The 25676-nt window shown below is 51.9% G+C and overlaps 1 protein-coding gene across 1 annotated transcript; it reads right to left on the bottom strand.

Annotated features, from left to right (window-relative positions):
* Window positions 1-3254: 3254 nt before the first annotated feature.
* Window positions 3255-22010, bottom strand: IGFBP2 (insulin like growth factor binding protein 2). Its single transcript, XM_036319019.1, has 4 exons — window positions 21539-22010; window positions 6875-7074; window positions 5983-6123; window positions 3255-3702 (listed from the first exon to the last, which is right to left on the bottom strand). Exons 1-4 carry the CDS (start codon window positions 21909-21911, stop codon window positions 3568-3570), a joined length of 849 nt encoding a protein of 282 aa, XP_036174912.1. The 5' UTR covers window positions 21912-22010; the 3' UTR covers window positions 3255-3567.
* Between the last annotated feature and the right edge of the window lie 3666 nt (window positions 22011-25676).

Here is a 25676-nt window from a genome sequence, read left to right as displayed (position 1 = left end):
CATTCCCCTCAGGTGTAAGCACTCTGGCACGCTTCTCCCCACACTGCCTTCTCCCTGTCAGAGAAAACCAACACCACTTATGCGACCATCCTCATCTTCCCATCTCAGATCCTACAGAGTTAGCCACAAAAGCGCCATGACGCGCGTCCTCCCTCCCCAATCAGTCCCCCTGATTCCAAGGACAGCCCCCTTCCTTTGCTCCCTGCCCCCACCTGCTGCTCCTCCACCTCCTCCATCAACCAACCCCCCTCTCTCTCTACAGGTGACAGAGGAGGGGGCGAGACGAGGGTGGATATGAACAATGTCTTAGAGCTAGAATCAATGGGACTTGTTCATGAATTGGATGTTTAGATGAGGATGTGGGAAAGTCAAGGGTGTCTTCTTCACCCAAAATCCCCCAGGCAGCTTGAATTCAACATGCCCAAATTGAGCGCATCCTGTAAGCTTACTTAACGATGAAATAAATGAGGTCCAGAGGTCAGAAGGGTGTCCGCAGTCACATAAGCCATTAAGTAGGAGAGTCCAAATTCTGCTCAACGGCTGCCTCCCCTCCAAGCCCATGCTCTCAACTACCACATCACAGTTAGCTAGTATTCAAGACACACCTGGCAGATGTGGTCACGGCAGGGTGATTCTCCAAATTCAGAGGCACAAGCTCGGGGCCTGCTTTGTGGGCGTGTGACCTATGTAGTCACGCAGGGCCCCGTGCTTGGCTTAATGCTCTGCTGCTGCTGTCTTAACATTCTTAATAATTTCTGAAGCAGGAGCTCTGTGTTTTCATTTTACCCTGAATCCTACAAATCAGGTCACCTAGAAATCAGGTGATTCTACAAATTAGACTAGCCCAAGAGGCATGTTTTAATGCTTATTGCCAGGCCCTTCCTGAGGTTCTAGCTCTGGAATAAGTTTTGTGATCCCCCAAGTGTAACAAGCATTCCCAGTTAACTCATTGTGGACTCCTGGGGACCCCCTCTTAAGCAAAATCCTCTTGGAGGCCCTGTAAAGTCAGCTGCAGTTCCCTGTTCTACCACACGGTGACAGTATAACCCCAGTGTCTCTCAACTGCCAGGTTTTTAAATTTGAACAAGGAGGCTGGTTCTGGAAGGTGAGCAATAGCTTGACATCTCCAGGTTCCTGCCCAGCCAACCATCTTCATACACGGGCGCAGTTGTGCCTCCCTCCGCAAAGGTCTCTAGGTCATTTATACATCAGTGTGGTTCTGGTAGCTACGGCCGCCGTGGTGGTGCTGCTCACCCCCACCCACAGCCCACCCCACCCCTGAATCCACCCCTTCAGAGGGCTGAGAGCACAAACAAGGCAAGTGCCATGGAACTGGGCAGAAGACTGTGGCATCCTCAGGAGCATTTCACAAAAATGTTCCGGAAATGACCCAAGCAAGCTGGCAACCATGGGGCATGAGGGCTGGCACGAGGGCTGACCCCAGCCATAATCCCATGATATCCCTCCCGTTTCATACAGTTCTATAGTTTTCTCTTTTTTTAAATATATTTTATTGATTTTTTACAGAGAGGAAGGGAGAGCGATAGAGAGTTAGAAACATCGATCAGCTGCCTCCTGCACACCTCCTACTGGGGATGTGGCCGCAACCAAGGTACATGCCCTTGACCGGCATCGAACCTGGGACCCTTCAGTCTGCAGGCCGACACTCTATCCATTGAACCAAACCGGTTAGGGCAGTTCTATAGTTTTCAAAGCACGTTCACATCTGCCATCTCACGTTGATTCCACCCTGTTATTTGAGGTGGAAATGGTCCCCATTAGAGAGATGAAGAAAACTGAGGCTCAGAGAAGGCAAGTGACATAGCTCTGGAGCAGTGGCATAATAAGCAATGTGACAGCATTCAAACCCAGGCCTCCTGACGCCAGCATTTTTCTTGCCTCATTCCTGGCTATGCATTAGAATCACCCAGGAAACCTTTAAAAAATAAAACACCTGCCTGGGCTTCACTTCAGACCAATCAGATCAAAATCTTTGATGTGAGGCACCCTCAGTCATTCAAACATTAGCCGAGGTTAAGCGCTGCACTTCCCCAGAGAGCCAACAGGGGGTGCCCAACCCCAAGCCAGGAGCTGCTGACTGTAGCTGAGGGGGACAGGAGAGGGGTGGCCAGCACCCAGCAGTGGATAAAAGAAAACCAGACCCCAAGATCCAACCAGGGGCCCAGAGCACTGCAGGCCCCCCAGTTATCCCACAGCGGGCGGTATAACTCCAGGCTGAGCAGCATGCACACTCTGGAGTCAGGGACTTCCAGGTCTGGGGCTGGAGTTTGGACACCGCTAGGGACCTTTTCCTCACCTATAAAGTGGAGCTAGTGATAGCACCTCATTTGTGGATTCATGAAGATTAATTGAATGAATGTACTTCCCAGGTGGCCAGCCACTAGCTAAGAGACCAAAGGTGGGAGGGGATGTGTCGCTTTGGGGGACCTGGTTTTCTTCTCATCTCACCCAGGTAAGGACCAGGTGTCCTCTGCCTCTCTGGAGCTGCCCGTCACCTCCTGTGGCAGGAAGGACTCAGACCCTGACCCAGAAGAGGGGGTCACATGGAAGTGGGGCTCTGCACCACGTGCTGGGGGAGGGAGGAGGGCTGGGCAGTGTCTGCCTTCCCCCATGGCCCAGTGCAGTCAGCAGGCCCCTGTAGTTACCCAGGGGTTGAGCCCAACAGAACAAAGTGTGTAGAGCTCGTGCATGGAATTCTGCTTCAGAAAGGGGGCGCCTCGGTCTTCTGGGCTCTTTAATATTTGATGTTCTGGGTCCAGTGACGTGGGCCCCTCGGGGAGCCACCCCTGGATTCGGAGGCAGCGCATCTGTGAAAGCACTGGCCCACAGCAGCCCACTCCGTCCCTGGGGGCTGAACAGACATTTCCCCTCGCAAAAGGGAGCTCTCATGTGAGGGGCCAGAGGCCCCCAGTTCCAGTGTTTCTCCCTTTGGAGTATCATCTGAATGTGCGTGAGGAAGACAGACGCTTGCTCCACCTCTCCTCCCCCAGTGCCCACCCCAGGGGATGTGGGGGGCCAGGGACTCAGCTGGGGGTCCAGGCAGACACTGGGTCCTGGGGTTACAAGTGAGGGCTCCACACCTTGAATTCCCACAGGCCGAGACCATTGGAGGGAGATCTGCCTTCCTCCTGCCCCATCCTTCTCCTTCCAGTCTCATGAGAAACCAAGGCTGGGCCTTTCCCACTTCCCCAGATGTCGGAGGGTCCCCAAAGACTCAGGCAAAAGACACACAATTTATTTTTCCTTTCTTTATTCTTAAGTAAAAGAGACTCGGGGGTTCAAAAATAAAAATTTCTTCTTCCCCCTCCCAAACCTGGACCCCAGCTCTGCTCTGCAGGCACCCTTCCTCCCAGCAGGGACTGGAGAAGGGGTACAGCCTCTCCTACTGGGAGGGGCACGGCGGCGGGTGTGCCAGGCTGTGCTGGTCTCTTTCCCAGTATAAATACATGTGTTAACTCCTGGGAAGCCTTCCCCCACCCACCACCCAAGCATTCTCCTCTCTGCCTGTGTTTGGAGAGGGGGCGGGGGTGCCAGGCACCGGCTGGTTTACTGCATCCGCTCATTGTAGTAGCGATGACACTCCGGGTCCCCACGGACTGTAGGGGATCCCTGAAGCAGCTTCCCGGTGTTGGGGTTCACGCACCAGCACTCCCCACGCTGCCCATTCACAGCCATCTTGCACTGAAGAGAGAGAAGGGGCCATGGAGAACACCCTGCAGCTGCCAGCTTTCATTATGTCGCTCAAGCCTGTGCTCTGAGCGGGCTGCAGCGTGGTGCGTCTCCGCTTCACTGTGCGCCAGGGGACTTGCTAAAATGCAGCTTCCTGTTCAGGGGGGCAGGGATGAGCCTCACGTTGGGCGCAGCTAACCCTAAAGCTGCTGGCCCTGGCACTGCACTGGATGTGCAAGGCTGCTGGGGACACTCAGTGGTGAAAGGACTCAGCCCCAAGCGGCAGGGAGGCCCCTCCTTGGGGGTCCAGTATGGAGTTTAATCAGAGTATGAGATGAAAATGCTCGTAACAGCGGTTCTCAACCTGTGGGTCGCGACCCCTGAAAATACATCCTGCATATCAGATAGTTACATTACGATCCATAACAGTAGCAAAATTACAGTTATGAAGTAGCAATGAAAATAATTTTATGGTTGGGGGTCACCACAACATGAGGAACTGTATTAAAGGGTCGCAGCATTAGGAAGGTTGAGAACCACTGAATGGTCAAAGGCAACACTAGCACAGGTGTTCCCAGGCGCCAGGTACAATGTCAGGAATCTATATGCTGCTCGTTACAATTTATATCTAACACGTATATTCATGTAATTCTCACAGCCACTATGTGAATGCTCTTTATGTCACCACTTTATAGATCAGTGGTTCTCAACCTTCTGGCCCTTTAAATACAGTTCCTCATGTTGTGACCCAACCATAAAATTATTTTCGCTGCTACTTCATAACTGTAATGTTGCTACTGTTATGAATCGTAATGTAAATACCTGATATGCAGGATGGTCTTAGGCGACCCCTGTGAAAGCGTAGTTCGACCACCAAAGGGGTCGCGACCCACAGGTTGAGAACCGCTGTTATAGATGATGATACAGGGGCACAGGCGGGTAAGGAACTTGCCCATCATCACACAGCTAGTAAGAGCCATCACTGACATACCCACCCTAACATTCTCCCTGGGGTCCCTGCTCTAGCCATAAACAAATGACTCTTACAAACTCTTTTAGTTACCCACACTGCCTGTGTGTTTGTTTGCTTAGAAGAGATCACTATTTCTTCTTGAGCTCCCCATGAGGTGGCTGGCTTACATTCAGAGGGCACCTGCACAAATAGCGGTAAATGCTAGACTGACACTGAAAGGGGCAAGGAGCCTGCCCTGTCAAGGAGGTGGGGAAGTGAGACACCCTCACTCAGGATCAGCAGAACCCCACACCCCATCTCCTGGCTCTGAACATCCACCTCTCCCTCAGTCCTGACTGTCCACTAGGATCACCAGGGGACCTTTGAAAATCCCAGTGCCCAGCAACTACCCAGACTCACAAAATCTGAAACTCTGGAGGTATGCCCGGGCACCAGTGTTTTTAAAGCTGCCCAGCAGGTCTGCGTGTGCGACCAGGGCTCAGAGCTGCCGCTGCTTGAAAACAGGATGTCCAGTGGAGCCCACACTCCTCACCCCTTTCTCCCAACCACACACCCCCCCATGCCTTCTCTCTGTCTGGAGTGAAAAGCACATCTATGTGCTGGTTCTCCCCATCCAGGCGATGAGTTGGAAGAGAAAAGGAGTGGACTGGAAAAAAGGCAAGTGACAAATATTGAACAGCCACTAACAGTCATCGCTATAGACTGTGTGGCTATGTGAACAACACTGACAATGTACAGGGGAAATACTGTGCACATCGGTGATCAGAAGCCACCGGAACGAAGCGGGAGGCGAGGAGAAGGTTTCCGGTGGTTTACTTACACTTCCCCAATGTTCTCTAATTCCTGGTTTTTAGAAATATTTTGAGTGGCATTTCTCCATCCTGATCCTCCATCCCTGAGATCCTTAGCAATCAGAGAGGCTACTTGGTCAGCGGTTTAAATCGACGATTCTGGAAGTGTGGTCTATGCGCCATCAGCAGGCCCTAGCACCTTGCTAGAAATGCAAGCTCTTGGTCCCCACCCAACCTTCTGAATGGCGGTCTCTGGGTGTCTGGCCTGGGAATGACCTCCAGGTAAGGAATGCTCAATGAAGGCTGAGAAGCACTGTGCAAGCCACCTCTCTTCTCCAAGAGGCTCCCTCCCAACCTGGACACCGAGCATGGCTGGCGGGTAGCTGGGTAAGTGGAATCAGCCTCTGCCAGGCTGGAGGCCAGGGAGGGAGGCCTGGCTCTGGGAGCTCGGCTCTCAGACCTCAGAGGGTTCCAGGTGTGTGGGGCAGGACCGAGGCACATCAGAGGCTTGGGGAGATCCTTTCTCACCTGTTTGAGGTTGTACAGGCCGTTCTTGTCACAGTTGGGGATGTGCAGGGAATAGAGGTGCTCCAGAGGGCCCCGCTCATCCGGAAGGCGCATGGTGGAAATACGCTCCAGGACCTGGTCCAGTTCCTGCTGGCAGGGGGTCTGTGGGTGCAGGCGGGCACAGAGGAGGCTTAGAGATGGCCCTGGGAGCGACTCCAGAAAGAAGCTCATGCGTGGGAAGGGACTTCCCCAAGGCCACACGGGTAGTTGGTGGAACGAGGGACTTCTGACCCCCGGCCCAGTGAGCTCACTACCGTATCGTGTGCCCCATCCACCCCTGAAAGAAAGTCGCATGGCTGTGAGCTTTCACTCCTCTCCTCCATCTGCATCAATGGCTCTCAGGGGTCAAGATAGAATCTACTTGCAAAGACTGAATTCAGGTGGTTGTCTCTGGATCCATCTACCCTAGCCCAGTAGGAATGGCCCAAGCTCCATTCCTTCCCATAAACCATCGGGGGCCAAGACCCAAGACGGTAGAGCTGGGCTGGAGAGAGGAGGAGGTGAAGCCGAGGGAGGGAAGCACATCGTAACACGAGTGAGCAATCTCAGGTGGCTCCATCGCCACCTCTAGCATCCACGTTCCTGCCTATGTTCCAAAGCCATGCAGAGATGTGGAGATTTCAAGAAACCATAGGCCCCGTCCATTTCACAGCCAAAGACACTAAGGCCCCTCAAAAGAGATGCTGATCTGCTGTTTGCCCTCAAAGTCACTGAATGTGTTAAGGGAAGAACAGGAAAGTCCTGTTTGCCTGCTGACAACACAGAACACAGATCTTATTGGGGTGCCCTCCCCACTGTGAGACTCCCTCTACATGTCCTCCCACCCCTCCAACTAGACCCGACCCCCTCTGACCCTGGGAGATGGAGGCCGGAGCTTCTTGGAGTCCTCCGGGCCGGGTGGGTGCTTGCCAGCCTTGCCCATTTGGCGATGCTGGTCGTTGGCCTTCTCCCGCAGCACAGCCATCTCCTTCATGCCTGAGGTGAAGGCCTTCCGGCCGGCGCTGCCTCCACCTCCCACGATGGTTCCGTCCTCAACCTCAGGGTGGTCATCATCTGCAGAGAAGCAAGGAAGTTCCAGAGAGGTGGGCCCTCCAGGGACTGTCGGGAGCCCTGACAATAAGGGAGATGAAGAGAACTAACAGCTAAGCAATTGTGCTGAATGACTTCATGGATGATCAATTTCCGCTTCACAGCAACTCTTAGGTGGGCCCTATGAGCACCTCCCTTAAACGCCTGCTCTGTTCTGCCTCCATCCTGGGAGGTGGAGCACAGAAGGAGGACTGTGTCTTCAAGGCCCTCACCATGGAAGGGGTTTGAGTCCCTCATTCTCCGGTAGAAAGACCTCCCAGAGTCACCTGTCACTAACCCATAAGGGAATTCATCATTTGTGGTCTGAAAGGGCATGGATTGGGTGAAATTTTAAAACATGGAGGTAGAACCATCACTACCAGAACTTACATTTTTCAACACCCCCTGCTGTGACTCTTCCTTTGCCTGTTTGCCCCTCCTGTTGGTCCCCTGAGGCTGCTACAGTCGTACCCCAGTACCCTGATTTGTTCCCCATTACACCAGGAGCCCCAAGAACAGGAATGACGACCTGCTCAACTTTGACGTTTCACCTTATCGCATCCTGACATCTGTCCAAGGAACATCCATTAAGTCTCTTTCAACTTTCTTAAACTGCCCATCAGTCAACAACAGAGAAAAGCTCCTATTGTGTGCCCAGCTCCGGTGCTCGAACCACTGCCGGGGCCAAAGATGCATCCCTCGGACAAGTCCTAGGGGTCAGCGCTCAGGACAAGCCCAGGCCCTCCGTGAGCCTGGAAACAAGTTTGATGAAGAGAGGCACCTGGATGAGTGTGTGTGCTGCAGTCTCTAGGCAGGGCTGGCTCATTCATTAGGCACAGCAGGCACAGTGCCCAGAGGTCTAGCGAGTGTTTCGATATCTTTTAAAATCAGAAGGAAAAATAAGCTTTTAGTTCCAAGAAAATGTCCTCATATCAACATTGACACGTTTGTAGCCATAAGACAGTTATAAAATGATTTTAGAGTATTTCTTATGGAGGAAGGGGCCCCCAAAGGCAAAAATGTCTCAGGCCCACAAAAGTCAGTAAGGAAGCTCGGATCCAGGTACAGAAGACGGGGTCTCTCGGACAGGCTTCTCCCCGGAGGAGCTGTCCCAAGATGCCCCCACCTCTCTGAGGTGAAGATCAGCTTGTCCACCCGCACAGAGGCCACCTGGATTCAAAGGCATGTTTCCTCCCATTCCTGTATTGATCTCACCCCTGCCAACGAACATGCCAATCAGATGAGGGCATCCATGGGCCTGGTTTGCTGCCGCCCATGCTGACACTCCACATTTGAAATAAAGCCCTGGGAAGGGGAATAAACTAACTGACTAGGCGGAGACCAGAACGCACTGTGGACTGGGAAAGCCTCATTCCTTGACTGTTGCTATCCCCAGCCAAAGAGGTTCAAGAATTCAGACTTCCAACTCTAATCGCCTGAGTCCCTGTGGCACCACTTAGCTGTGCAGCCCCAGGTAAGTTGCTTAAGCTCTCTGTGCCTCTGTCGCTCATCAGTAAAATGCAGACAAACAGCAGCCATCTCCAGTGGGTGGCCAGGAGGCTTCCGAGATGCTGCGTGCGTTTACAGTGCACTGAGGCTCGCTCTGAGCTGCTTCCATCCCCCCTCCCTGCCACCCTGAGGGAGGGAGTGCCCACACCGCCTCCCACACTCGGGCAGACAAGGCCGTTACCGCACATCACCAAGTTCTTCCCATGCACTCGCACGGGTGACTGAAGCCATCCTCAGGAAAACATTCCAGATGCAGAACTCCAGCTAGAGATGGAATTTGCTCAACACAAAAACATCAAGTTGCATTTTTTTCTGCCTAAGAGAGTTAGGGTCAGAATAATATTTATTAAGTAACCACTTATGTATGCAGCCCCGTGGGCTACAGTGCAAAGGTTACTCCAAAAAAAAGTTCTTAGTGAGCCAAGTCACATAGCTGGAAAAGGCTTTGGGCTTGGAGATGACATAGAAGGACCCCACCCAAGGCCCGTGCAGAGGTTGTCCCCAGGGGATTAGTAAGCATTGGCTGTTCTCTACACAGATTCCCAGGAAATAGGTCAACACTGATTATATACGGAAGGTCAAGCTTTTCCAGAGAGAAGTGGGGGAGACACAGAGGCAGAGCAGAGAGCCCCAGTCTCATCTGGGGAGGGCTGTCAGAGCCTGGAGAAGTCCCATCCTGCTTCAGGTGTGTGGCCACACCTTCCCACCTTAGGCGCCTAGAGGACAGCTGGAGATGAGAAAGGCTGGTGGAATAGGTAGAGATGGACAAGTTGTCCCCATTTTACAGATAGCACACCCAGGACTACCATCTGAGTCTATAGGGGCATGCTCAACCTCTCTGCCCTCATCAGAGGGGCTTCACTATGGGCAGGGGTCCACACACTATCCCCTGCCCCAGCCTCACTAAGCCAGCCAAGGAGGGAGAGCTGGGAGCTGAAGCTCCAGGAGAAAGAGCTTTGAAGACTTCATACCCTGGTTTTATAGCGCTGACAGCCTTACTCAATGAATGAGAACCTGTGTCCAGCAGATCCTTGCACTCAGGAAACCTCATTTTCTCCTAGTGTGACGCTCTGACCTCAGCGCTCCATTGGACAGTGGGAAACTCCAGATCTATGGGAGACCTTAGGATCTACAACCAACCCCTAGTCCCTCCTGCTTCAAGTGTGAGGAGTGGTGAGAAAAGGAGACCTTTTTCCAGAACCATCACACATCTTCACAACTCTCCTCCTTTCTTGTCTTTCTTCTGAAAAAACCTACTCATCTCCCAACTTTCTCCTTAGACCATCTCATGGTTATGTGAACATCTGAGAGCAGGTGATACCATAGAGATGATCTAATGCAGCCATGAATCTGCTGTTCCCTCCAATGGGTTTACCTCCTTCAACAGGTCATAGCCCTTCACCAGTGGATTCCGGCTAACAGGCCAAGAGGATGCTGGCTGCCTTCCCGGTTCCATCCTTCTTTGATTTCTCCCAAAAAGCACTTAACCTTAATGTATGTTGGGCAAATGAATAAATACTGTAATCTCCTTCCCTCCTGGAAAACTTCTCTATTAACATCCATGGCAGTGGATAATTCATTAATAAGCCCAACTGGACAAAGAACTCTGGGAGTCAAGAGCCCTGAATTCCTTCCAGTCCTAGATTTGCCACTTAGGACCCAACCATCATTTTGGCCAGGCTCTGTAACTTTCCTGAGCTCTAACTTCTCACGTCTGAAAAATGGTTCCGAACTCAAAGCCTTGGCCAATGGGTCTAGTATGGTAGGAAGAACGGTGCTGGCTGTGTTTGTGATGTTACCTAGCCTGGACTCTGAGTGATGCCAGCAAGGAATTTAAGATGTGTGGGCTTCAGTGTGCTCATCTACAAATTCAGGGAGCTTGATGAGCTGACTGGTTCCCAAACATAGCTGTTCATCAGAAATCCACTGAAGAGCTATCTAAAAATGGCATCCTAGACTCCAGCCTCAGAATTTCAGACAGCAGCCTAGACCAAGATCAAACTCTGGCTTTGCAGGGCCCCATTCCTCTGTGATTCTCTCTCCTGCCTCCATTTCCTGAAGAACTGCTTGGCGATGGGAGAAAGATGCCTCTTCTTTTCCAGAGACATGGCTTCACAAACACACTTTGCAAAGACACAGTCAAGTAAGCTCGTTCCTCTCACCCGCAGGTTCATAAACAGGCACACGTGTGTGCTTGGATGCACGCAGAGGAGCCCTTCTTGGCCAGGCATCGTGGGAATTCCTGGAGCATGCCCTCACAGCGCCGTCTCCTGAGTGAGCAGAAATAGCGCAGCCTCTGCAGAGCCTCCCTGCCTATGCACTCCCCCAGGGCTGCTTTATAAACACCAGGGTCATTCCTGGAATCACAAAGACCCGGGGAGGGTCAGGGCGAAGACAGACAGTTTGAGAAAACAAAAACAAGCTCAAATTCAGCCAAGGTCCTCCAGGACTCTGCGAGCCAGGCTGTCCTGGAAGAGCCAGAGAAATTGATATCAAGATGGCAAACAGCACTATCAGCTTACTCCTTCCCATGGTTCCCAAACACTGCTCCTCTGGTTCAAATAAAGCCACCCAAGAACCTGGCAAGGTGACCTACCTGCTGAAGGCCCAAGTGAGGATAGAGTGTGCTTTGGTGCAAACCTGGATCGGAGGCTACGGGAGCAGGGAGAATGTGCCTGACCCAGCAATTCTGCTCCTCTGAACATGTGTGCAAGGGCACATGCACAACAATGTTCATTAGAGCAAACTACTAGCAACTGGACCCAAAAGTCTTTCAATAGGTGGATGCCGAAGGGCCAGCCATGCCCAGTAGAAGGGAGACACCTGTTCTGGTTCCTTGAGGACAAAAGAGGAAACAGCTTAAACTGAAACAGAAGAGATCCAGGTTAGAAGCCATCCAAGAGTTTCATGGGAAAGAATTAAAACAAGTGACAATTTGCGCATTCTTCCTCTGGTTCAGTTTAGGAGGAACATTTGGAGGAAGAAGGAAGATGGACAATAGGAACTCCAAGTGTCTGAAGGCCCTTGACTGAGTTGAGGAGGGGCCTCCCTGGGCCAAGCACTCTTGTATTCGGACCCAACTCCCTTCCCAGCTCCCTAGCCTGAGTGCACTGGCAAAAAGCCGTGGGTCCATGCTTTTCCTTCCTCCTCCAAAGAACAGAAACTTCTTGAAGACACAAACTTGGACTTAACTTCCAGAGATCGAGAGAGAGAGAATGAGAAAGAATGAGAGAGAGAGAGAGAGAGAGAGAGAGAGAGAGAGAGAGAGAGAGAGAAAGAGAGAGAGAATGAGAATGAAAAGAGTACAGGAAGGGAGCCGTTCTGTGCGCTCAATTTCCTTTTTTGGAAGGAGGCGGATGTGCTTTTCCTCTTCCCAGACTGAAGAAGCAAATGTCCATTAGATGTGCTTCTCTTACTTCTGTGACTTTATTCTCCAAAAAGGACTCTCATTTTTTCACATCAGGCTCTTCCCAAGAGCCTGGGTCAAAAGGCAAAAAGAACTTCCTTTTACTTGCATTAGCTTTGTGTACATCTCCACTGACTTGGTTTCTTCTTAGATAGTATTCAACTTTTTCAAATGCTTTTCTTACTGCCCTCCAGGATCACAAGGCATGTGCAAGGACAGCTGCATTTTTGTGCAGTTAGTCTCAGAATTTGCACATAGTATGTGCTCAATCAATGTTTCAACATCAGGAAAGCTGACTATCCAGAGAGCATCTTAGCTAGAGTACCACTCTCCCACCTAGAGTACCACCATGGCTCACTTTCCTGGCCCCTCCCTGACCATCTAGGCCCCAGAGCAGCAGGAGTGGTTAGGAGTACAGAAAGGCAAAGAGCAAACAGAAGCATGAGATGGGGGAGGAAAGAGACTTCCCTCTCCCAGGACCCAAACAATCGTCTCTATGCTCAGTTCCAATGGTGTGACCTGGCAGACCAGCTCTCATAGAGGAATAAAAACTGGCTCCTACTCACCTCTCTGCTACCACCCTCCCCCTTCCGACTGCCTCTTCTCCATCCCAATAAGGCTGTTGTCAGATACTCCAGGCCTGACAAATTGAACCCGGAGGATGCAAAAAGGAACTAAAAACCTGCAGAGATGTCCAGGATGTCCGGCCACACTCTTAAGCCAGCACAAGAAGCATCTTGAATATAAATAAGTACCTTTAAATAGGTCACCATGCTTTCCTTTCTCTTCAACCACAAGTTCATGGATTTTGTCTGATGAAAGACTGCATCACATTAGCTGTCTCCCTGGGTTGTGCTCAGCCGGTCTCGAGGCAGCAAACGGAACCAGAGGCAACCAGCAGAGCCAAGTGAGACTCCTCTCCTCTGGGGCATACGTGGGCCATGGCCAGCCATCAGCCACTGGTAGAACCGTAACGAGGGACAGTGGCATTGAAGGCCACGACTGCCCACTGGAAAACCCTCCACCACTGACTCCATTCTGGATTTTCCAGGCAAAAGGCAGCGCCCAAGTAAGCCACATCTGTGGGAGAAGCCACACTGCGGACCAGGATTCTTAAGTATCTCTTCTTTATAAACTTGGCCAATCAGAAAACATCCAAAGCCAGGCATGTGGATTCCCCTTCTGCTCTGTGTGTGGAGTCCAGAGGGGGAAGGAAGGAGGGATCAGAACATGCATGACCACATCTGAGCCTCTAACAGTGAGTTTGTGTTAAGTGGTTTGTGGACATAACTTGGTGTTATCAACTGCATGAGGCCGATAACTTCCATCCGCTCTCACATTTGACAAAAAAAAAAAAAAAAAAAAAGTCATATGGTTTGAGGCCAACAGTACAAAGTCACGTAGGCAATGGCAGAGCCAAAAACCAAACCCAGGCTGTTTAGCGTCATAGCTCTTAACCAACCAGAATGGCATCTGGTCACTTGGCATCACCTAAAGGCAGACTTTCAACCAGACCTTTTAACCCCAGCACTTAATTTCCTGTTCCCCAGCACCCCACCCGCTCCCCATCTCCACAGGACCTCTCTTCCCAGTGAAGGAACCCATCCTCAACAGCCTCCAGTAAACCCATTCCATCCCCTTCCAGCTTTATCCTGCCTGACACACCCCCTTCCACTGCTGCACTGTTGCTATAGAAACTACCCAGCCTTATCGGTGGCTGGGGCAGGGCACCAGGGAATTGTCATTTACATTTTATCTTGGCCTCAGGCACTCAGAAAGCAAGGTCACCAACCAGAGGCAACTTGGCACCTCCACCCAGAAGTCAAGACAATAGACCTAAAAGCAATATCCTGGGGAGCTGCAGAGAGGGACATCTTTGAGAAGTTATGCCTTAATTACTACCTCCCGGGGAAAGGGAGCTTTTCCAGGCAGCAGTATATAATCCACTACTTCTTTGCCTATGAGCCTCTGATGGAACAGAGCCCTGGAATGAGAAGCTGGAGACTTGGACTCCATTCTGGTCCATACGTGATGGTCTGTGCTTGCCTTGGCTTTGAACCTGAATGCAGCCATACATAATTTCTTTATCTGTCAAGTGGGGAGATTCCTGAGGCTAAAACAGAAATGAAAAAGAAAAAAACAAAACAAAACCTACGGACACGTTGGTAGAAATGGACTTGTCTAAGAAAAAAAAAATTAATTATCATTGCTTTGCCGTTTACCCTTTGAGGTTGCCCCTGTGCTCACTGCACCCCCACAATCCAACTCAGATTCCTCCAGCTGGAAGGTCCCCCTCTCCTCACTCCTATCAAAATGGACACGCTGAGCAAGCTCCTCTTGCCTCATCTCCACCCCCACCTCCCCAAATTAATAGGCCTTCCTGGGCTCAGCGCCCTCCCCTCCCCAGCCTCCTGGCTCCCTGAGCTCAGTTCCTTGAATGAACACAGGCTGACACACCTATACCCGTCCACTAATTAGAAACCTCCCCAGGCTCTTCTCCGGCCAACTTAACCAGAGCCTGTGGGCCAGCTCTCCTGGCCCCAGCTGGAGGCCTGCCAGCACCCCCCTCCCCAATCTCTCTCCTGCTCCCTCCCAACAGCCAGGAAGAGATGTGGGGCTGGCGGCCAGAGGGGCCTGCAAGACGGCCAAATGTCCCCCTCCCCCTACAAAAAAAAGCAAAGAGAAACAATTCCGGACTACAGTCCACTCTGTACTTCTTTCCGGTGGAGCAGCTTTCTAAGCAAGGTTTCCCTGCGTCCTGACTGGCACCAGGAGCCCAGCCAGGCTTTGTTCAGGAACAGGCCTGGGCCGATGGTTAGGAGCCAAGTGGGGGAGAGGCCTAGGGGGATGTCCGTGGAAAAACGAGTACTATAGTCCATACACTCTGCTCTTTGGGGAGGGGAGTGGGGGAGGGCAGTCACTCTGGAACCTGAAAGCAAAGACATTTCTCTGGATGGACTACCCACCTGTAAAGTGGACCCAGAGTCTAAGGGGACCGGCCACCCCCGATTCCCAGCCGCAATGCTGTGCTTTGTCCCCGCTGTGCTGGGCCTTCCCACGAGCACACGCTGGCCCATGAAGGCTCAGCATCCATCTCCTCTGCTTCCTGAGGCCTCACCTCCATCGATGCCTGAGAACAAACAGTCATCACTGTTCCCAGACAGGCTGCCCCTCCCAGGGCTCCCCGGGACACAGATGCAGCAAACATTCGGACAAACTCCAGCATCCCAAAAGCACTCCTGCTCTCGACAGCCCCGCTGAGACCATTTACCACCCCCAACAACCCCCCCTTAAGCCCCCCCTCCCCCAAAAGTGAGGTAAACTCTGGAGGCTCCTAGTAAGAAAACGTCACTTTTTTGGAGGGAACATCCAGTTTCTTTGCCAGGATCACGTTCAACTTTCCGGCACCCTTGGCTCAGTCAGGATGGACCGGAAAGCCCCTTTTCCTGAAGCAGGAAACGGGCGCCATGGGGTCTTCGCTGGTTCTGACACCTCAATAAAATGCCCCCTTGGCACGTGCCCTACATCCTAAGTGTGCTAGGGCCGGCTGAGCATGACCCCATTGTTCCGAAGCCCGAGTCCTTGCAGGTTTCCTGTGGAAAAGGCAGCTTCCCACCCCAGATGTGGCCTCCAGTCACCGGATCACAGCAGCCGGGGGCCTGATCCTATAGGTTGGCTGGCAGGGAAGGCAAGGCCCAGTCCTGTGTCACCTGTTTCTGAGCAGCAAGGCCAGCACAAGTACCCAGGATCCCCAACTCTGGGGCCACCTCTGTCCCCCTCCCCGTCCCTCCACCCCATCTGGGCACTACTGAGCGAAGCTCCCATACCAAGAATGGTCAGTCCCAGACATTAGCGTATGGGCCCCAAAGAGCATTGCCTAACTGGTCCATAAAAAGGGCAAGGCTGCTGACTTCAAACCATTGTTTATGGTCGCCTGGGTTTACCCTCATTTAGAGTATCATTTCCTTACCCTCTCTGCATAGGGCTTCACTACCGCCTGTGAAAGTAGGCCAGAGGTATGGATGTTTCTATTTTCTAGGTGAAGAAGTAGAAATCAAGTGGCTCATTACAAAAGAAAATAAAAAAACCCAAGTGCTTAAGCTTTTTATGTATGATCTCTCTTTACACACACACACACACAAGCACACTCATGTGCAGGCATGACCCGATGGAGCTGGTTCTATCAATTCCTGATTTACAGATAAGGAAACTGAAGCTCAGAGAAAATATATCTCTGACTGGGCCCATACATGTCACGGTAAAACCTTAGTGATGAGTGGCCTGCCTGACACGGCCAGTGGGCCTTCATGTTCAAGGCCCACTAGCTGAGCATCAGAAAGGAGACGTCACTTGCCAAGACCAAGGCACAACGTGTGTGAGAAGCTATGCGCCAGACACTGTCCACTAACACAGTTGCCCTCACATGCATTCCATGCAAGAGACACAACATAGTCAATAATATTGTAAAAACTATGCACGGGGCCAGCTGGGTCCTGGAAATATTGGGGGGAACACTTTGTAAAGTATATGATTGTCTAACCACTATACACCTGAAACCAACACAAAATAATATTGAATATAAACTGTAATTGAAAGAAAAAAAAAAGATGGGGTAAGCAAGTACTACAAATATACCTCAGTGTAAATGTTTCAAATAGATTTTAAAATGGAAAGAAAGACATGCAATCATGCCTATTTCACCAACGGGGAAGGCCCTCGCCCATCCCCACTCGGGTTCTCAGGGACAGGCCTGCACAGGCTAGGATGCTCCCACCCTCATCTCTCTCGGTCCCTCCTGCCCTCCAGTTCTTCACTTCAGGAGCCCACCTTGGACCCTTTTTTCTCTCCCGACAGCTGCACACTGGCCACTTCCATTTCTGAAGTCCCCAAGCTCCAGGATTCGGGCCAGGTGAAGGAGGCAAGGGCATGCAAATAACTGAACCTGAACCTGCCGTGATGAAGCGAGACTCGTACTCACCTGCACCTGCAGGTGTCCAGGAAACCTTTTAGCTGACAGGGTCAAAGGCTTTTTTTTTTTTTTTTTTTTTTTTTTGCCAACAGTTCCCCTTAGTCAGAGGAAAGGTATCCAGCCAGGTTCATCTCTCATCCTATTACTTACCTGCTAAGGTGCTCTTGACGAAGCTCAAGTCCCACATCTACGAAGTGGAGGCAAAAAGCCTCCCTCAAAAGGATGCCAGAGACAGAAGTTGGCAAAGCAGGCAAAGAAGCCAGTTTATAACAAGATAAGAACAGATGGGAGGATAACCCATCTCCTGGCAGCTGCCTGCCACCTCAGCAAAATGCTGGCCAGAAATAGCAAGAAGAAGCAGAGGGGCCCGGGGCATCTGCCAACAGATCGCCAGCTCCCCTGGTGGACTGGAAGGATAACTAACCTCACTCCTCTGTGCTTGGTTTCAGCAGAAGCAGTCCTAGACCTAACCCTCTTGGGGGGAAATGGTCACTCCCTGCACCCACAAAGCCTGGCCCTGCACTGCCAGCCAACCACCCACCTCATGTAAGGATTCGATTTGTTTCAAACATCCCAGTCCCCAGTCACCTACATGGTCTCCCTCTAATTGGATCCCAAGAAAGGCTGGGCCAATATATTTTCCATGCCATTTTCTCAAGTTCAGGCAGGTGGCTTAGACCAGGTCCCAGTTGGGAGAGGCACGGAGAAGGGTCTAGAGCAGCGTTCTCAACCTGTGGGTCGCCAACCTGTGGGTCGCGACCCCTTTGGGGGTCGAATGACCCTTTCACAGGGGTCGCCTAAGACCATCGGAAAACACATATATAATTACATATTGTTTTTGTGATTAATCACTAGGCTTTACTTGTGTTCAATTTGTAACAATGAAGATACATCCTGCATATCAGATATTTACATTACGATTCATAACAGTAGCAAAATTATAGTTATGAAGTAGCAACGAAAATAATTTTATGGTTGGGGGTCACCACAACATGAGGAACTGTATTAAAGGGTCGCGGCATTAGGAAGGTTGAGAACCACTGCCTAGCACAATTGGCAGACCAAGACTAGCAGGTTCAGGACCTATCAAACCACGGCCTCCAGGCCAGCCCCACCTCCAAGGCCAGAGAGCACAGAGCAACCCCTGCTTGATCCCCATAACCAAGAAAAGGGATCCAGGAATAGCCCCCTCACTCCCCCATCTCCCCTCAATGGGGCGGTGACTCAGGGGGAGCAGCTTTAGCAGAGTTAGTTCTGCGTGCCCTGTCCAGAAGGGGGGTGGGGGTGGGGGGAGGTGGCGGGAGGGGGAGATAGTGGTGTTAGCAATCAGTGACAGTGGGTCTCACTCCTTCCCTAAGTCTATTTTATTTTACCATGTTGAACTCAGTATGCAAATTTATGCAAGACAAGATGCAAAGCAGTGCTTTGAACCAGAAGTCCCGTTGCTTTTGTCCCTTTTTTTGAACTGCACTGAACCACTCACTGTAAATCTGTATCTGCCTCTGCCCCCTTTCTCCTCCCCTAGCAACTGCAGAAGCAGAGTCTGTGTGGCGCCCCCGCCCCCCCAGGCCTGCCTGCTCACCTAGACCAGGACTGTGAATGGCTGCTCAGTTCTATAGCACCTTTATATGTAGCCACTTGGGCGGCTCTGCCCCTGGGCATAATCCCCAGCATTGTACAGGGTCGGGAAGGAGGCAGGGAGCTGCTGAGGGAGGCCTTGAATTCTGAAAGGACCTGGCCTGGCACAAACCCTCTTCTCCAACGTTTGCAGGCACTTCTGCCCAGTCCACCACCAACCACCCCCCCACACCTTTAAGTGCAGGCTTCACACAGACCTCACGGTCCCTCTCTCTCATCTTTCTTCCAGATCACCCACTCCAATACTCCAATCTGACTTCTGGTTTCTTTGACTCAACAAGTCCCAGCCCATTACCCCCAGGGGATGCAGGCTCAGCACCCGCTGAAGTGCCTCTCCCCTCTCCCACCCCTTGCATCCCTCCCACTCCCAGGAAGCCAGCGACACAGCCCCTGAGCCCTGGGAACAAAGACAAAAGAGCTAAGCATGAAGCCGGAACTGCTGGGGTTTGCTGCCTCAAAACCGAGAGGGTATGTTTAAAATTCTCAAAAGCAACCTGCTCAAAAGAGGAATGCAGGCTGGGGTGGGGGAGGGGGAGGCTCACTCTTCAGATGGGGGAGGAGAAAGGATCGGGGAGAGTAGGAGGCTGCAGCCTTCAACGTTCAGGTCTCTTCTGGGCCAAGCTCAGTCACCGGCCCCACCCAAGTCAGACCCCAGCGCTCTCTATGCAGTGCCCACTTCCTGCCCCAGCCCAAGACCCTCTTGAGCACAGAAGCCTCAAAATGTGCCCCTCTCTCCTCCTGACACCCTGCAGGCCCAGGCTTCTCCCCGCAGTGCCCTCATCACCCCCAGCCCTACTCAGGCCTCAGGCACCCTGCTCTTGTCACTTCTTCCCAATATGCCCACTAGGCTTCTACCCCCACACTGGCATCTGTCCCCTTACCAGTCGGGAGCACATGCTGAGGAGGCAGCTGGGGCTAGTCGGGGGAAGGAGTACCATATCCAGGATGAAAATCCAGAGGGGCATTCTTCCCATGAACTCACTCACCCCATTGTCCCCCGGCTCCTCCGACTACTCCCCCTTCCGGCTCCAGGCTCCAGGGAGGCCGGACAGGAGAGGCTCTGCATCTGTTCCCTTCTGAAGACCCTAACCTGCTGCTGGAGGGTGGGGAGCAGGAGAGCTGGCTTTCAGGCTGAGAGTAAGAGGTATGAAGCGTGAAAGAAAAATAGTAAAACGTTTAGGAAGGACATGTGCCACGCACTTTATTAAAAACAGTCAAAATCCAAAAGATTCTATAAGCTTGAAGGCCTTTTGCAAAGCTGGCCCTGCTGAGAAAGATGTTCAGTTTGTCCGAGTCAGGTCAGAAACCGCAGTATCTCCCCAGTGGACCCCGAGGTGCGAGGGGGTGATGGGGGAGAAACGCAGGACTGAGGGATGGGCGCCCACAGTGAGAGGGGCTTCGCCAAGTCTCTTTCCTTTTAGTATTACTTTCTAAGAGAAGCAGGATGGAAGGGCTCACTCTGAGCAGGCTGGGAGGGAAGTGAGCCAGGGGCAGAAGAAAGGGACCGAGGTGTTTCCTTTGGAGTCTGCTCGGAGGAAGCCCGCACTTGCTCTGCACTCAAGGTCAAAAAGCGCCAGAGAAATAGGAAAAGATTTCAACTCTGACCCCTAAGTCCATTCTCAAGGACAACACGGGGAAACAATAGTAGGCTAGAGGGGCAGTGGGGGGAGGTGGGAGAGAGGGTGTGTGTGAGCCTGAGTGGGGGTGGGGAACAGTTGTACAATGACCAGAAACTCCGAAGCAAGAATGTTTTCACTTTTTCTTTTCTTTTCTTTTTTTCTTTTTTCAAGTTTCAGAAACTTGGTCAGACTCCCTGGCTTTTTAAACAACAGACAGTGGACACACTTTACCACTGTCTCCAAGAGGAAAGAAAATAATTACGGCTTCCTCCAGACCACTGTGGCAGGAGGCTTTTGTAATGTTAAAAACATACAAAAAACAAATGAGGTCCTTATAGTTTGGTTGTGTCCCTCAAAAACATTTTGGGGGGATGAGGGCCCCTTACAAAGAATCTCAGGGTTCCCATTCTATCGGATAGGAAATTTTGTCAAATTAGAATGAGGGGCGGTGGGGAGGGGGGCGATGGATACACGTCCCTCCGGTTAGAGTAGCTGCACCCACCGCCCAGGCACGCAGCCTCCAGCTTCCAAGTAGGGGCCCAGGTGCTACACCCGGCAGCATGGCTGCCCAGCCAGGACTGCACCTGGCGACCCGGCTTCAGTTACAGTGACTCAACTGCTGAGGTCTCTTCCTCGCCCCCCAAATGCCTACCCCCCTTGTATTTTTCCATCCAACGTAGCAGTAGTAAGAGCCTTTTCGTTGTTTATGTGAGAAAACAGCGGCATCCGGGGTTTTTTTTTTTTACCTCTAAGAAACCCACTTTGCCAAGTACCAACAAGTCCTTTCTTCCCACCTCACACTTCCAGTAGCAGGAGTTCCTGCACGCGCACTGCCTTCTCCTTGCACTGCCTTCTCCTTGCACCCCTCTTTCACGGGAGGTCCCCTCTTTCACGTGAGGTCCCCAGTGTCACGGGCACCCGCCACCTCCACCCCGCAGCAGCGCCTTCCACCGGGACCTTTCCAGAACCCTCAGGCCCTACTCCTACGGATCTGACCAACCCCCTCCATCCCAGTAACCCCCCCCCCCTCACAGAAGTCAGGGTACCTTCCACCCGGGGAAACCACTAATAACAGGGGTGCCTTTCCTCCCCACAGATAACTAGCCAGGCTCCTCCCTGCGCTCCAACTCCAGTCCCCTCGCGGGCTTGGCTTTCAGGTCCCCCTCCCCAGTTCCCCGAAGCTGGCCAAGGACCCCGCTCTACCTCCGCTAACACGGTCTCTGAGGTCCTGCCCTGCAGAGCAGCCACCAGCCCGGCCCCACGCTGCCCTCCTGGCTTCTCCCAACTAGTGCTCCTCCCCCGCGTTACCTGCACCCTGCTCGGGGCCCTCGGAGTCGCGGCCCTTCTCGCAAGTGCCGGCGCCCTGGACCAGCGCCTGCAGGGGCAGCTCGGAGCCGGGGTGGGGATAGCAGCGCAGCCCCTGGGCGCAGCGCGGGGTGTAGACGCCGCATGTCTCGCCTTCCAGACGGGCGCACACGGAGCAGCAGCCGCAGCCCGGCTCGCGGACCAGCTCGACGCAGGAACGCCCGGTCCCGGCCGACGGGGTCCTGCAGGCGGCCAGGCGCTCGGGCGAGCAGGGCGGGCAGCGGAACAGCACCTCGGCGTGCGCGCCGGCGCCCAGCAGCAGCGGCGGCAGGAGCAGGAGCAGCGGCAGCGCGGGGCCACCCAGTTTCGGCAGCATGTTGGCCACGGGGAGCGCGACGGGGCGAGAGAGCGGGCAGGTGGCGGGGCGTGAGCACAGGAACCGACTCCTGGGCTTCTGTCCGGGGCGCTGCAGCCGCGTCCTAAAGGGCCCTGCTTCTCCCCGCCCCCTGCTTTCTCCCCTCCCCCTTCTGGAGACCACCCCCTTTCCCCCGACGCTCGCGCGCGCGCGGGCCCACCCCCATTTCGTCCCGCTCTGTAGGTCCGCTCTGTCCCACCACATCCTTCCACCCTGGGCTCAGCCTCCCGGAGAGTAAGAAACCCTTGGGGGCTTCAGTAGGATTGGCGCGGAAATGAAGAGTGGGCGCTTTTGTCTCTTTTTCGGTTCAGTTTGCGAGTTAATTTGCACGCTTCCCGTGTGGCCGGCACTGGGCTGCTGGGGAAATGCAAAGGACAAAAGGCATGGTCTTGACCTTCAAACAGATTTCACTCCCTCTATCCTGGGTTTTCACTGACCCGCTGATGTGTGCTTGGGACAATGATTTTGGTGTTGAGTCGGGAGGAGGTTTGCATCCTCTAGATCAGCTCCTTAGCCCCTAACAGTCCCCCTTAGTGACCATGGCAGTTCCCCAACCCTGTGAGCACCTAGTAAGATGTAAGTTCTGGACACTGAGAAACCTGCTCCCTTCCTCGCCCACTCTGCACTCCCCTGGGGAGGGGGGGGAGGGGGAGTGATCCCTTAGTTACCTGGGCCCTACCCACAGATCTGGAGGCATTTGCTGAAGGAGAGATCCCAGAATGCCCTGCTTCATGGGTATTGGGGAGGGTGTGAGAGAACACCCTGGAGTACGGTCATCTATAGCCACCTCCAATAATGCAGAGGGCGGAGCAGGGTGGCCTCCCCGCAGTGTTCTGTTTGATTTACTGAGTCATCCGTCCAAGTTGTCTCCCACCCCCCAGCATTCCAGCTGGACCTGCCATCTCCCAGGGCTCTGACCCTAACAGAGATCCTTATCTGACAGACTCTCTTGGTACGGGATGGACCATTAAGCTGCCCCCAGCCAGATTTAATTTCTCAGTACAGTCGTGCACCACAGGATGGTACTGTCAACAAGAGACTGCATGTACAAAGGTGGTTCCATAAGATTATGAAGGAGCTGAAACATGCTTATCGCTCAGTGAGGTCACAGCCACTGTAATGTCCTTGCCCAACACGTTACTCATGTGTTTGTCGTGATTCTTATATAAACAAACCTGTGCTGCCAATTGTACAAAAGTATAGTAGGTACAATTCTGCACAGTATATAATACTATATACTATTATTTTTAAATAGTTTTTATATATTTTTATTGACTTCAGAGAGGAAGGGAGAGAGAGATAAAAACATCAATGATGAGAGAGAATCGACCAGCTGCCTTCTGCACACCCCACACTAGGAATCGAGCCCCGCAACCCTGGCATGTGCCCTGACCAGGAATCAAATCGTGACCTCCAGGTCCATAGGTCGACACTCAAACACTGAGCCGCACTGGTGGGTTTGAGTATCTTGATTGCATTATTTTCTCTTGTGCTTGGTTATATCTCGCGTTGCCGTATACAGTGACATGCCTTACACGTTTGTAGCCTGGAGTAATAGGTTAAGTGCACTCCATGGTGCTCCCACAATGAAGAAATCACCTAATGACACATTCTTCAGAGCGCATCCCTGTTGTTAAGCAGTGAGTTACTGTACTTCTGTGCCACACTTCCCCCCACCGGAGCCCTCCACTCCAGCTCTTTCTAACTTTAGGACTCAGAGCCATTTGATGCAACTCAACAGCTATTTACCAAGCGGCCATCTGGCCCTGATGATGAGGTAGGTGCTCAGCAAGGCAAGTTCCTGATCTTAAGAAACTAACCATGTTATGGGAGAGACTTTGGTAAGATAAACAAATCACTGGTTGTCAGAGGCTTTGCGGAGGAGAAATGTTTAGATGGAGACGTGATGGGGATTTCATGGGTACATCAGATATGAAATTGAAGCTTGCAAGTCTACCAGGAGAAATGTAGGGATAGCAAGGGCACCCAGAACAGGGAGATCGGCCAAAGCCAGGACATGGAAATGGGAAAGTGAGGTTGGAAAAAGGAAGCCGAATCCAGTTGACTTGTGTGGAGGTTTGGCTTCATTTGGTGGGCAGAGGGGTACAATTGTCCATGTGTGAGTAAAGGAGTGAAATAGACAGAGCTGGACTTCTAGAAATCACTAGAATGGTGTCCAGATCTGACAGCAGTAAAAAGTGCCAGGTAGCCCTAACCAGTTTGGTTCAGTGGATAGAGAGTCAGCCTGCAGACTGAAGGGTCCCAGGTTCGATTCCGGTCAAGGGCATGTACCTTGGTTGTGGGCACATCCCCAGTGGGGAGTGTGCAGGAGGCAGCTGATCAATGTTCCTCACTGATGTTTCTAACTCTCTATTCCTCTCCCTTCCTCTCTGTAAAAAATCAATAAAATATATTATTTAAAAAAATTTTTTTAAAAAGTGACACGCATGGGGAGGTTGTTGGCCACGCCTCCTTGGTGTACCCTGGCATCTTGTGCCTGCCTGGTAACATTTGTTTCTGTTGCTCTCATGCTTGGAGTCTGAGCACCTTCAAAGTAGGACAGTGTCTAGCATGACTCTTCAATGGAAATCTAATGCAAACCACACGTTAAAATATAGTGAAAAAGAAATAGATGGAACCCATTTTAATAATATACTTTATTCAACCCAATATATGCAAATTATTATCATTTCAATGTGGAATCAATATTAAAAATTATTACCGAGAGATTTAACATTCCCCTTTTTTAAAAATATACTAAATCCTCAAGCTCTGATGTGTATTTTGTGCTTACAACACATTTCAATTTGAACTAGCCAAAGTTCAAATTCTCAATGGCCACATGAGGAGAGACTACCATGTTGGATGGGGCATGGATCTAAAATATAGTGCCTGGCACCTAGTCCACACTCACTAAATGTGGTGAGTGATACCATCTCTAAAAATACTCCTGGCAGGGCTCTTCATTCTCAATCTCCATTGCAATGCCCAGCAGCTGGGGATGAAAGATTGCGATGGATGTATTGAGAGGACAGGAGAGGCACTTATTTGTTCATTTGGCTACTCTCCTTCCACCTCTGAAAAAATTTCTCAATCTCCTAGCCAAGAAAGAACCCTGGAGGTGAGCAGGCGAAGTGAGGCTAATTAGGCCGATGCAAAGTTTCAATGAGCTTTCTCTTGCCAATGAGTCTGAAGACTACTCTCCAATTCTTTTCTCCTAGTTCTCTGATTAATAGTCACACCACCACCAACAACAACAGCCCCGTCTTTTTAAGTCCCTTTCTAACCACCATGAGGTTCAGAGCTCTACTCCAGAAAGGCATCAATCACAGAACCTCCTTCATCAGCTGAAGCTTAGAGAAGCAGAGGGGCTTAGCCAAGGCCCCGAGCCAGGTTACATAGGCTGGCCGAGGACAGTGCCTGGAACCCAGAGGCTCTGTAAATACTTGCTGAGTGAACCAGGTCGTCCACTCCTAGTCCCTGCTTTGCCCACTGTTCCTGGAGCATCCCTTGCTCTGCATTCCTCATGAGTCCTCTGCAAGGGATATGTACTGGTAAGTCCTTAGGCCTGAGTCTGTCTGTGCTGTGCAGTGAGGACTTGTTGAGAGATGGGGACAGGCTGAAACTGGTTTTCTCCCCTCCCCCTAACCCCTGCCTTTTCCCATTTGAAAAGTATTTCACCAACTCCACCCTTTCAAGGTTTACTGTGACTAAGAACTACTTGTA

Source organism: Myotis myotis, unplaced genomic scaffold, assembly GCF_014108235.1.
Source record: "Myotis myotis isolate mMyoMyo1 unplaced genomic scaffold, mMyoMyo1.p scaffold_m19_p_8, whole genome shotgun sequence".
NCBI classification, from domain to species: Eukaryota; Metazoa; Chordata; class Mammalia; order Chiroptera; family Vespertilionidae; genus Myotis; species Myotis myotis.
This window is presented reverse-complemented; position numbering and strand designations above follow the sequence as displayed.

What these genes read in the sequence shown, in the direction of transcription:
- IGFBP2 (XM_036319019.1), bottom strand. Translation starts at nt 21,911, where the DNA reads ATGCTGCCGAAACTGGGTGGCCCCGCGCTGCCGCTGCTCCTGCTCCTG. An exon ending in TCCGGCCTCCATCTCCCAGG is followed by an intron (nt 6,124 to 6,874) that starts GTCAGAGGGGGT and finishes CTGCACCCACAG; the next exon opens with ACCCCCTGCCAGCAGGAACT. An exon ending in GCCTGTACAACCTCAAACAG is followed by an intron (nt 3,703 to 5,982) that starts GTGAGAAAGGAT and finishes CTCTCTCTTCAG; the next exon opens with TGCAAGATGGCTGTGAATGG.